The following is a 12,765-nucleotide window of genomic DNA, read 5'->3' as shown; positions in this document are numbered from 1 at the left end:
TCTAAAAATCATTCCTAAAACTTAAGTATTAGTATCTCTATTTTTTTAAGAATAAAAAAACTAGTGGGATGTCTGGGTGGCTCGGTGGGTTAAACGTCTGCCTTCAGCTCAGTCATGATCCCAGGGCCCTGGGATCGAGTCTCACACCGGGCTCTCTGCTCAGCGGGGAGCCTGCTTCTCCCTCTTTACTCCCCCTGCTTGTGCTCACACTCTTCAGCTCAGTCAAATAAATAAATAAAATATATATTAAAAACAAACAAAACAAAACAAAACAACACCAGGCACTCAAAATATGCCCCTACCCTTCCCCCGGCTATTATGGTAATCCAAAATAAGACCATTACCCTAATACAATGCAAATTTATTATTGTAGACATGGGTTGAGTGAAAATGTTTTATTAGATTATTTAATTAACACCATATGAATATGATTTAACTAGGAATGTGTTATAAGGAAAAAGATCAATCGATGTAGAGCAATAACTTACAAATTACTTTGGTTTTATAAGACTACATGTGGAGAGAGTCTATTCTTTGAAGTATAACATTATAAAATTTGGGTCTGTCATCTTGCAACTAAAGATATTTTTGTTTGACACATTGTTAAAAGCACTTTAATTCTAGAAAATTCAAAACAATAACTTCTATAATCAATTTACTTTAATTTCCAGAATTAATCACAATCTCACTATGTGATCTTGACAGCGTATTTCTTTTTTGACAATAACGAACCACTTGACTGACACATTCATGTCTTGAAAGAAGAGAATTAAATGTGATCTGATGTGTTCATAACTGCGTTACTTCACTTTTTTATGTTCTGAAATAGGAATTTATTTGACGTGGAACACTTTTGCTGTAGTCTTTATGGGTCAAAGGAAATCATATACATTGCCCCTAAGCTCTAAATGTATTATTTGCTCAAATCAATTTGAAAACTCATTAGTTTAGCTAATACTTTAGTAAGACAATAAGTTTGCCACAGCTATGCTCTCAAATGAGTAGGGAGTATATAATTTCTACAAACCATAATGGCTGCTATTCAGATAAGGAAGGAAGAAGGGAAAAGAGAAGAAAAGGGGAAATCAGGCCTGAAAGACGGGAGGAAATCCTGATTTATAGCAGCAGTATTTTCAGAATTTCTAACAAACTTAACTGCTAGAAATCATTTCAGCCCCCGACAAGAATTCATTATGTATTATCAAAACACTCTTCTTTTTTTTAAAGATTTTATTTATTTATTTGACAGAGAGAGATCACAAGTAGGCAGAGAGAGAGGAGGAAGCAGGCTCCCTGCTGAGCAGAGAGCCCGATGCGGGACTCGATCCCAGGACCCTGAGATCATGACCTGAGCCGAAGGCAGCGGCTTAACCCACTGAGCCACCCAGGCGCCCTTATCAAAACACTCTTTTTAAAAGGGGCAGGTAAACTTATTTTTAACCTGAGAAAATGTTTTAACATTCTCCCCAAATTAAATGATCCTCTGCAACAGATACGAAAATTTTGATAAGGCAATTTTGGTAAAAGCTAATACTAATACTGATAATAATCTTTATAATAGTAATTATATTCCTGAATCAAAAACCAAGCAACCTGTTTCTGCTTTTCCTAGGTAATTCAGACCATCAGTGCAGTGGATAGAGATGAATCCTCAGAAGATCACCATTTTTACTTTCATCTCTCTGGGGAAGACACAAAGAACTCGAGTTTCATAATCATAGATAATGAAGGTAATGCCATTCCCTCATAATGGCTTCTGATCCTTTCTTTGGGAAATGTGCTTGGTTTTAAAGGGATTTATGATGTTGCTTTTTATAAGGTTCTTGCAGTATGATAATATTGAGAAGTAGAGCAGAGAGAAGCAGTGGAAACAGCAAACAAAACCTGACATCACGTTCTGAAAACACTAGCCCCATTTCTCACTGGATTTCTTTAAATTAGAAGCACTTTTTCAAGTCATCAGTGGCTGTGAGACCTTGCAAAACCGAATGAACTGCAGATATAATGGCAGCACTAAGCCAGTACTTCCTTTCGTGTCTCGTAAAACCAAACTTCAATCTTTGGGGAAGAAAATGATATATACTTACAGTCATGTTAGTTTGATTGATTCAGAGATATTTGGAGTCATTAATTTGAAGCTATAAATATATAAAATTGGTTTAAGATTATTCTCTTTCCTTCAAAATGAAGTGATCCTATCAATCTAAAGACACAGTGTGCCAAAGGGTTTCATGTAGAGAGACAGAGTATTTTCTCCTTCCGTGCAGAGGTGACTTGACTTTGCATGAAGCCACTTTTCTTGTTATAATATGGGCCTACTTTAATTTTACTTTATATCTTGAAGATAAGAAACACTGTAGGATTTATTACGGAAGTATCCATAGCCAAACACCTGCTGATGTCCTTCTTTACACCTGATTCTGGGTTTCGATCTACGGGAGATCTTTTGTGGACAATAAATGCAGGCATGTTTTCTCCCTTTTCTCCTTGCCAAATTTCTCAGTAAAGGAAACTCAACTAAATTTAGGATTAAAAAAATGCAAATATCAATAGAAAAAATAAGTTACAACTTAGATTTGTTTACATCAACATAAGTCACTGAGGCAAAATAAGTATATTAAAACAAAGAAAATAATTAATTGGGTTTAATGTTTGTGATTAAAAATAATCTGGTAAGATATGAATTGAAAAATGTAAACTCTCTTACCTTTTCAGTCTGCCTAGTCAATAAAATCCCAAGTTTTATAGGTTCCAAAGCATGACGAAGAATTCATTTTAAAAAGATGATTTGGAAAACAAATAAAAATTAAAAAAAAAAAGATTAAAAGATGATTTGGGAAAAGTCGTTGGCAAGCACACACATTTTGAAACACTTCATTTATTTGCATTTTTACTGTTTGTGTATCCTAAGTTTTGATTACTACAGAAAATATTTTGGGGGTGGCAATACAAAGAGGAGGGGGAAATTTAGGAGTCAGATATAAGAAATTGCACCAAAAAAGCTTAGGATATTTTGGGATTCAGGGGGAAACAACTGCAGAACGGTCAAACTATGTATATCGTTCATCTTTGCTAATTTCTTAAATGTTCTATCTAGAAGAGCGATCAGTGCTGCTGAGGCTTAACTGTTACCTGAATTTTAAATAGAAAATGGGTTAATAATGTCAAAGTAAAATGAAACATCCCAATAGAATTTTCCTACCAAATAAAACTAATCCTTCTGTCTCATTAGTAAATACATGATTTGAGACCACTTGTTGTGATATTGGTAGATGACTTTGAAAGTCTTACGTATTTATAGTATTTGTGAAAAGAATGAGTTTCTATTAGACAAAGCACTGTGTAGTGAGCAAATAACCCCAATGAAACTCATACTGTGATCATAAATTTAATATCAGTAACCTCTATAAAATACTGAGATCTGATTAAAAAGCTGTTTTCTGTGTTCCACATTTACTTTTTCTATCTTTATCAAAAACATCTTGGAACTGATTCATGTAATTCATCTAAGATTGTAATTATGGTTTAGGCAATGCCAAATCAATAATGACTTTTTGAGTTGATCTTTTGACTTTTTACCTGACATTTCTTCTTTATTATTTAAACCTACTTGATATATCTATGTTATTGCCTCTAGTACATATGACTGGTACGAATTTCTTCTATATTGTTGAAAAATTATGCACATGGGTTTTTGTTTTAGATAACACAGCTGTAATTTTGACTAATAGAACTGGTTTTAGCCTTCAAGAAGAGCCTGTCTTCTATATATCTGTCCTAATTGCTGACAATGGAATCCCATCACTTACAAGTACAAACACCCTTACCATACACATCTGTGACTGCGATGACCATGGCAGTACACAGGCTTGCAGGAATAAGGACCTTATGCTTGCCATGGGATTCAGAACAGAAGTCATACTTGCTGTCTTGATAAGCGTCATGATAATATTTGGTAAGTAGTGCTGAACTGAACCTATCTTCATTTATTAAAAATAATTAAAAAGTAGTTAATTCCATCATCACAGTATGGGGTGTGTGTGAGTGTGTGTGTAAGTATGTAATCGCTCTTCAGAATATGTTGCAATTCTTAAACCATGGAGTAAATGAAAAATAGAGTGACCATGCATTTCAAGATGAAAACGAATGATCCCCGAATTCTGAGTGTGTCAGCATGTGTGTGCACGTCTGTGTAGGAATGTTTTTGACACTAAGCATTGGCAGTGGACAGCATATACAGTATATAACAATTAGTAATAATAGTAGCGACCTTCTGTTGAGTGCTTATTATGCTACAGGATACTGTCTTGAGTGTTCACAAGCAGTATGTAATTTGATTCTCATGATAACCATATGAAATAATAACTATTAATCACCTGTGATGTATAAATGAACAAAGTAAAACTCAAAGTGCTAAGTACTTTACAAAGGGTCATGGAGATGTACTAAATTTCCATAACTGTACACAGTCTATTTAACCCTGTCCTGCAACTCACTAGAGCCGTAGGACCACAATGGAAGAAAGCAAATAGGTTGGGGGAATGCAAAAAGAGGGCTTTACTTGATCAGAGCTAAACACAAAAGAAATTTCAATAAAATAGCTCCTCTTTTTAATAGATTTTACTTATTTATTTATTTATTTTAGAGAGAAGGGGAGAGAGAGCACACAAGAGGGGCAAGAGGGAGAGAGAGAGAGAGTGTGTGCACTAGCGGGGCAAGGGGCAGAGGGAGAAGGAGATAATCTCCTGGAGACTCAGGGCTGAGCGCCATGAGTGGGGCCAAACCTCACAACTCTGAGATCATGACCTGAGCTGAACTGGAGTTGGCCACTTAACAGACGAGGCCACCCAGGCGCTCCCAACTCTGTTTTATTTGTTTGTTGTTTTCAGATGTAGATGTTTTACAGATTTTACATTTTACAGATGAGGCAGATGAACCACAAAATGTTTTATCAGGCTTCCACAACTACAAATAATTCATTTAGCATCACCGTCTCTCTTTCTTCAGCAAACCAGTCAGTATAAGTAACCTAAACCCTCTCTTCCCTTACAACTCCGTGTCAAGGTCAACACCACTTGACTGAGTCCTGCGAACAGTTGTATCAGCCACTGGTTCTGTATTCCCAAACCCACTGCTCCAAATGGCATCTGTGTTTCAGGGATTGCGTTGCCCTCACTCTACTCATCTTTCTCAAAGCTCAAAAATCATGCATTCCTTTTTACCATCCAAATTACCATTCTTTCCAATTCAGCCTCAGTTTTTATGATAATTTTTAATGGTCTTTGATCCTAAAACTGAATATAGAGCTACATAGCTGGGAATCAGAATCAAGTGTAGTAAAAACAGTGTAGGGTTTGAAGGGTGACAAGACCTAACCCAAGACCAAAAACAGGACAGCCTTGCAGTCAAGGTCATGACTAAGATTTAGAGGGTGGGAAGTAAGGGTCAACCAACAGACAGTAGTTTTCTTTGAAAGTGTCGAGAATACTCTCTCCCATTCATAACTTGAAAAAATTATTTATTAGCTTCCTCTCTATACCAACCATGTATCTGAACCGAGTTTCACAGTATCTGGATTCAAACTCAATGACCTTATTTTAAGAACACTATTTCAGTGTTTTAAAAGGTAAGATTGACATAAAGTATGGCCTAATATATTTCTTTTTATGATAATATTAATAACATCATTTCATGTTTATTTCAGTTCCTATAGGTGAAGTTCTGGTTGGCTATTCTCGATACATACATACGCATGCACACACAATTTTCTCTAAATAGAAAAAAGTGCTTTGAAATTTTTCTGTTTCTACATCATGTTAAAATTATCTTAATAAATAATGATTGTGGGCATACCAGTGTTACGATTTTTAAAAAAATAATAGTTTGGGCTTTCTGAAATTAATGTGATATCACTGAGCACAGGTTCTAAACCAGCTTTTTGGTGACATATACTTTGTAGTCAATGGGTATTAACTTAGAAAATAATTATGCCACAGAATTTGTCTCAGTGAGGAATTTCAGATGGCTCTGTTGTGCTTAACTTCTCTTAACATGGATTACTGGTTACTAAAATTGACAAATGCATATAGATTGGAAAATGTTCCCGAATGCTCCTTTCCTTTTTCTGTTTTCAATATATAAAAAATACAGTTTTAAGTGAATTATCATCACAAAACAGTTCACTCTTATTTTTATGATGTAAAAATGATTTGAAATATAGTAATACTGCCTTCTGTCATTCTGCACGCCCCTTTTGTAAATGTTCAACAGCCAATACTGTAGTTGAGTTTTGGGGAATCAAACCTTATTCGGGGATATTCCACTGTACAGGCGATGACGTCACCAACCCCACTTGCACCACTCAAGGCTCCACTCTATGTTTTCTTTTCTTATAATCCTAAAATCTAACTCATGTCCTGAGCTTTTAACAAAAGCAAGGATTGCAAGGCTCATTATAAATAACATATAATATTGATGAATATGAACTTGTTGCATTAATATATAGTCACGTATTGTGCTATACGTGTTACGGAGTGTCGCTTCACGTGCTCACGTTCTCGTTTCTTTGTCAGGGTTTATTTTTTTGATCCTGGGTCTGAAGCAGCGGAGGAAGCCGACTCTGTTTGCGGAGAAAAGCGAAGCTTTCCGCGAGAACGTGTTCAGCTACGACGATGAAGGCGGCGGCGAGGAAGACACGGAGGCCTTCGACCTGGCCCCGCTGAGGAGCAGCGCCGTCCTGCGGGAGCGCACGGCGCGGGGAGCCGCCGGCGCCCAGATCCGGAGCCTGTACCGCCAGTCCCTGCAGCCGGGCCCCGACAGTGCCGTGTTCCGCAAGTTCATTCTGGAAAAGCTCGAAGAAGCGAATACTGATCCTTGTGCCCCTCCTTTTGACTCCCTCCAGACCTACGCTTTTGAGGGAACGGGGTCCTCGGCTGGGTCCCTGAGCTCCTTAGGGTCCGCAGCCTCTGATCAGGATGAAAATTACGATGACCTTAACGAGTTGGGACCTCGCTTTAAAAGATTAGCATGCATGTTTGGGTCTGCTATGCAGTCCAATAATTAGGGCTTTGTTATTATTTAAAATTTTAAAAAATGCTAGTATGTGTTTGGGCAAACTGGTAGTCTCCTAGTAAAGAGTTGTGTACTGCAGTTCTCGGGGCGGGGCAGAAAAGTTCCAGCATCTTCTGATTTCCTTGGAATAAATGCCCTTGGTTATTTCCAGCTACCCACATGTTGTCCCCGAATGCAGATGTGGAGTGATGCTAACAGTCAGCTCTCGTGTGCCAGTGCAGGCCAACTGTGGCATGTAGCTGGAGTATTCCTCTGGCACTTTTTCCACTATTTTCACTACCATCCAATACAAAGTTTTGAATGTTTAATGTGAGAAAGGCCCTGAACTAGACCAACTTAATATTATTTCAGTTATCCTTTTTTTTTTTAATCTTACAAAGTGAGAGTATATTGTTTATGTGTTTTAAGTTCCTGATGCTATACAGAGAGAAACAAATACCTAGTAGAATCTGGGTGATGATATAAAACTTTTAAAAAGTGTTTATTTTTTATGAATAAACAAGTTTCTGAGATTCTATGACTCACAGTAGTTTGATATTTTAAAATCACTGTCAAGGCCATACTTGAAAACTGATTTCAAATTTAGACAGACTCTTAGTGTATATTGATTAATCAAAGATACAGTATAGATTGGTATTATCTTTGATATTACAGATTTATATAAAAAAGGGAGTATGAAGATATATCTGAGACATTTAATGTTATTTTTATATGTAGCTAAAATACATCTTTACTATGGCACAATGCAATAACAAAATGCATGTCAAAATTTACTCAACATTAAATTTTAACTTTATGATAATTGTGGAAAGCATGAAAATTTTAAGTAAATTTTTATTGCCACTAAAAATGGTAGCAATAAATGAAAGAAGTATTTGACTCAAAGTTGAATTAATATTCATGCAAAATATTATGATCACCTGTACTGATTCTCACCACGCATAGAATGAAACATGATAAAATTCTTAGCATTTCCTTTTTATTAAGAGCTTAGACCAGAACTGATTCTTCAGTGTCATCTTTTTTATTATGGGATATAAAATTAGGTGCAATAGTTACTTTTATTATAACATTATGAAGGAAGTATGCTAAGCTGCCGGACATGATAAAATCCATGGAAACATCCAGATAACAAGCTTTATGATAACGTCAGATAATCAGATAATAAACCCTTTAATTTTAACCAGCATTTTCAGAACCATCCTTATTATTCTATGCAAATCAAGATGGAATTCAAAATTCATAGGTGGAACAGAAAGAAAATGGTGAATAATACAGTGTCCTCAAAGTTGTTTTATATGTTCATTTCTTCTTAGCAGCATGTGGAAATGAGCTGAACCAAATCGACCATTTATATTTAGAGAAAATATTTTGAATAATGTTTAGCTAAAGATAGGTGGGTTTGAATAGCTACAGTACTGTTTTCCTCTGTACTTGGAAACACAAACACCACACCATGTAATAGAAGCGAGGTTTTCCACCAATATCCATTCAGGTACCATTACGTCAGTAACATAGGTATCAACACTTTAAAAAAGCCCAAGACTGGAAATACGACAATTTAGGAAAATATTAAAAGTGGATGAGAAGTGATAAGTCATAGAAAATCCTTAGACATTCATATCATCATTTACTTAGGAAAGAGTATGAATACTAAATAAAACAAAATGTTCAAAGAGAAAAACTTGCAAGTAAAACAGAAATGTGTGAGTTGAGAGAACATTTCTATTTCTATCAGATTAACATAAAAATTGAAAGAGTATAATTGGGGATATTTTCAGGGATTATTCCATAAAGGATTATTCCCTGTATTTAAAAGATTCTACTATATGTAATCTTGGTTGAAGAATTGGAAAGTACAAAAAGCAGCAGATGAATCAGTCCATGGAAAATAGATGAGAAAAACAGAAATAGGGTTTTCTGAGGCTCAAGTAGGTCTTGCCATGGGTGAAAGCCTTACGAACAACCTATCAATTTGGATGAACACTTTTAAAAATGCACATGTTTGAGTCCAGTGGCACTAAGCAGGTGTGTTAAAATAAATTCGGCTTAGTTGATGATGAGATTGTTAACTCGAGGTACATAGGAAAAGAACATAGATGGTTGCATATCGATTTGCTAGTCTTAAACAATATCAAAAAATACTATCTGATTCTTGTACAGAAGTTGCAATTTCCTAGAAATTGTGTTCGGTCACATTTCAATCACACTTGACCTTTTTGCGGTCCCCTGGGCTTTGCAAGAACACAGCTGTATTCTAACCTAAAGTCGTGCCATTAAGACTCATTTTTGTAAATTTTCATTAAGGCTAAATCAGTGCAGATATTTATGAAAATAGCACAGCTTCGCACTAACACTTGCAATGCTTAAATATTACCCTCCGTTAACTCACAGGTGTATGTGTAAGTCTGGGATCACTAATGGTTGCAACAAGAAAATATTTAGAGGCCTTTCAGTGATCATAGGCGTTCACACTGCAGCCGTGCTGGAGCCTGCAGATCCGAGTATGACTCAGTGCGCTTTTGTTCAAGTAACTGTGTGAACTCTGTCGAACTGTCTGCTCTTGGCCCGGCTTGTTTGTCATCTGTAAAATAAGGCCCCGTTCAGCTATTGCACACGGTTGTTGGGACAGACAGAGCAGTCCCTGACCCACGGAAGAACTGCGTCGTCGTGGGAGCCGATGCGATGCGGCTGGACCTCGTAGACCCTTCCCTTCCAGGACTGAGTGCTCTGCGCGGCTTCACAGCGTGTTTGTGATCTGAGGCCACTTGCTCACGCCACCTGGAAGCCGGGTGTCCCTCTGTCCCCTCTCATGTCTTCCGGTCTCGTGTTCTAGGCCCGCAACGCTCTGGCCCCCGGACGTTTCGCTTTTGCATTGCCTCGCTTCACTCAGGTCTGTGATGGACTGTGATTTCCTTAGAAAGGCCTCCTGGCCATCGTCCTCCACGGTGGCCCTCGCTCCTCCTTGCTTTTATTCAAATCACTTAGCCACCTGGTATTACAATATATACGTACTTTTCTTTTTTAACTTGTTATGTCTTTATCACTTATTAGAATGTAAGCCGTAATGGGCAAGGAGTCCTCTGTCTTGTTCATTTGTTCTTGTCTGAAAGTGTCTGTAGCACATAGTAAGTGGACCAATAAATATTCCTGAATACAACAATGAATCCCAATCTATTTTATTTGGTCATGCGTAGAACCATATTGAGTTTTGTTAAATAATAATATGGAACTAATGTATTTTTCAGAATAGGTCACCACTGGGCAGTTCTCGGGTACACTAAGATTTTTCAAAAGGTTTCTAGTATATGAGTTTGGCGTTTTAACTCGTTTGGACGTATTGGTATTATCCTCAGGGATGAATAAAGGTAATGTCTATAAACTGTTCAGTCTAAACAGGTCCATCGATAAATGCCGTAGAAATGCTCATATGAATGAGTTACCATGAAGTGTGATGAAAATAAAAACATGTGCAATGTGTGAGAATTCTGCTTCCTGGTTGTAATACAATGCTTGGCAACAAATATATTGTTAGACTTGCAAGGCTACTGGAAACCTACAAGGTAGCTTCACGATCTTTCGAATGACATGAAAGGACATTAGATACCAAATACACTAAAGGCTGGGAGACAAATTAGAGAAAGAAATGGAGGAAAGGAATATGTGGTTTTTTATATTTCCAGTTATATCTACCTGTCCATGTATACATCTATGTATCTATCGATCATCTGTCTACTGAGATAAACTGTGATTTCCTGGAGGAGGGGAGAATGGCACCTCTGTCACAAAGCAGATCCTTAGGACCTGTTAGAATGTGTCGCTGCCGCCTTTTCCTAGAGAGCTCTGACGTGGAAGGCTGACCAACTGGTCTGAAATGGCAGACAGTCCAGGAGCGGGACAAGATGCAGCTCCTAGCTGTTCACAAGGCAAAGCTGCATGAAGTTCCCATAGGTTAAGGAGATGGCAGCTCTAGAAATTTTGCACAGAGGGAAGGTGCTGAGAGGAAGCTTAAACCAGTCATCCACAGCATATGTCATACGGGCTAAAGAAAAATACAGACGTCAAGTGTACTTAAAATGTCTCCACCTACCCTAACAATAGCCCCGGACAGAGCGCCAGCATTCTGTGTGTGACACTGCAGAGGAATCCGGCTGTGGGATTATGGACGCGCCAGCCATGTTTATTGTGCCCCTTACTTCTGTCTCTGGAATCAGAGGTCCAGAAGCAGCAATTAGTGGGAGAGAGTGAGAGAGAGAACCTTACATCGGATGTAAGGAAAAACATAATTTAAAAAGTGTTTTTGACACTGATCAGAAGCCGTGCAAACTGTCTGGGATTTGGCCAAGGTGGGCAGCAGGAAGATCCATGCAAATGTGTATCAAAACTGAGTAGTAGCAAACATTTTCATGATGTTTCTTTCAAGTTCAAACTAATCAATAACCTGGATACATTAAGATATCAAGTTGACTTGGAATTTCATATATTTTAAATAATTCAAAAATCAATTCTAAATCAGAAGCAAACTACAAAAAAAGTAGACCTAATTTATAGTGTCCTTAAAACATCTGTAAGCATACGAAAATAGTTTTCACTTTATTTCATGTCATTCTTTTGTGCTTATTCATTTTAATATTTAAAATGTGGTATGTTCTGTTGAGTTCTGCAGTGCTAAGTGATTTATCTCAGCTACAAATAAGGTGGACATGGAAAATAACTCACATCCATGATTATATACAGGTACAAATCTGTAGAACGTTTTGTCTAGGAAAGGGAGTGCAGCTGATGTAAGTATTCACATGTTTCCATAATATTATCTCATTTACATGCTAGTGAGAAAAAGTGGTCTATGAAGTATATTTTTAATTATTTTCTGGTTGCTAACATTTCTTTGTTGTATTAACTTTGATGTATTATTTAAATATTTTCTTTGGGCACCTTAATTTGTACAATAGGGATACTAAAAATACATCCTCAGACTTTTGTAGGAATCAGCAAAAATAATACATATAAAGAATGAATTATGCCTAACAAAGAGAATTTATGACATTTAATCTGTTATTGTTAACACAATTATTGTGACATTATCAAGTTTATCTTTAGAAATGCTCATAGACCAAGCTCATTACTCTACAATTAATGTGGACATGAAGAAAATGAATTAATGCAGGACAATAATTAGCTGGCTGTTACTTATTGCCTCCCCACCTTGACCCTTCCTGGGTAATGTTCCATTATTATCAAGGAAAAACTTAATTGCTCAAATTATGCATTATGTATGAGATGTTCTGATTGAAAATCACTCCCCTATAACATTTATTTGGGGGGGGGACTCTGCTAAGTAATAAACACAGATCATGGCAACTTTCTTTAGGTATGACTATTTTAGGGAAAAAACTATCAAAAAAGAAAGGGGTTTCCTCACTTAATCACTAATGCACAAGTGAAATTGTTTCTGTTTTATTAGATTTATATGGAAGAAATTCAAGAAACATGCTAACAGCTCCAAAAGACATCTTTCAAACCTGTTGTTAACGACATCTGATGCCCAAAGTTCTAATTTTATATTAGGAATTTAAAATCAAATTACAGAACAGATTGTTCTAATCACCTCTGACAATACAAAGTGAAATGCTGCGCCCTTGACTTCTCCCCACCTTGCCCTATCCTCTCTCTTTTTAAAAAAGAAAAGTTAAG

General features: G+C 36.8%; 1 protein-coding gene across 1 annotated transcript in view; it reads left to right on the top strand.

Moving 5' to 3' along the window:
- Positions 1 to 10,238, top strand: part of CDH19 (cadherin 19) — a 95,321-nt gene extending 85,083 nt beyond the window's left edge. Inside the window, exons 10-12 of the mRNA XM_004745613.3 lie at positions 1,613 to 1,730; positions 3,704 to 3,955; positions 6,573 to 10,238. Of these exons, the coding sequence (XP_004745670.1) occupies positions 1,613 to 1,730; positions 3,704 to 3,955; positions 6,573 to 7,063 (861 nt within the window). The 3' untranslated portion in view covers positions 7,064 to 10,238. The remainder of the gene's footprint in view (positions 1 to 1,612; positions 1,731 to 3,703; positions 3,956 to 6,572) is intronic.
- The last annotated feature ends 2,527 nt before the right edge of the window (positions 10,239 to 12,765 follow it).

This window comes from Mustela putorius, unplaced genomic scaffold, assembly GCF_011764305.1.
Source record: "Mustela putorius furo isolate JIRA1106 unplaced genomic scaffold, ASM1176430v1.1 tig00003858_pilon_pilon_pilon, whole genome shotgun sequence".
NCBI lineage: Eukaryota > Metazoa > Chordata > Mammalia > Carnivora > Mustelidae > Mustela > Mustela putorius.
Note: the sequence above shows the minus strand (reverse complement) of the source record. Positions and strands in the feature narration are given on the sequence as shown.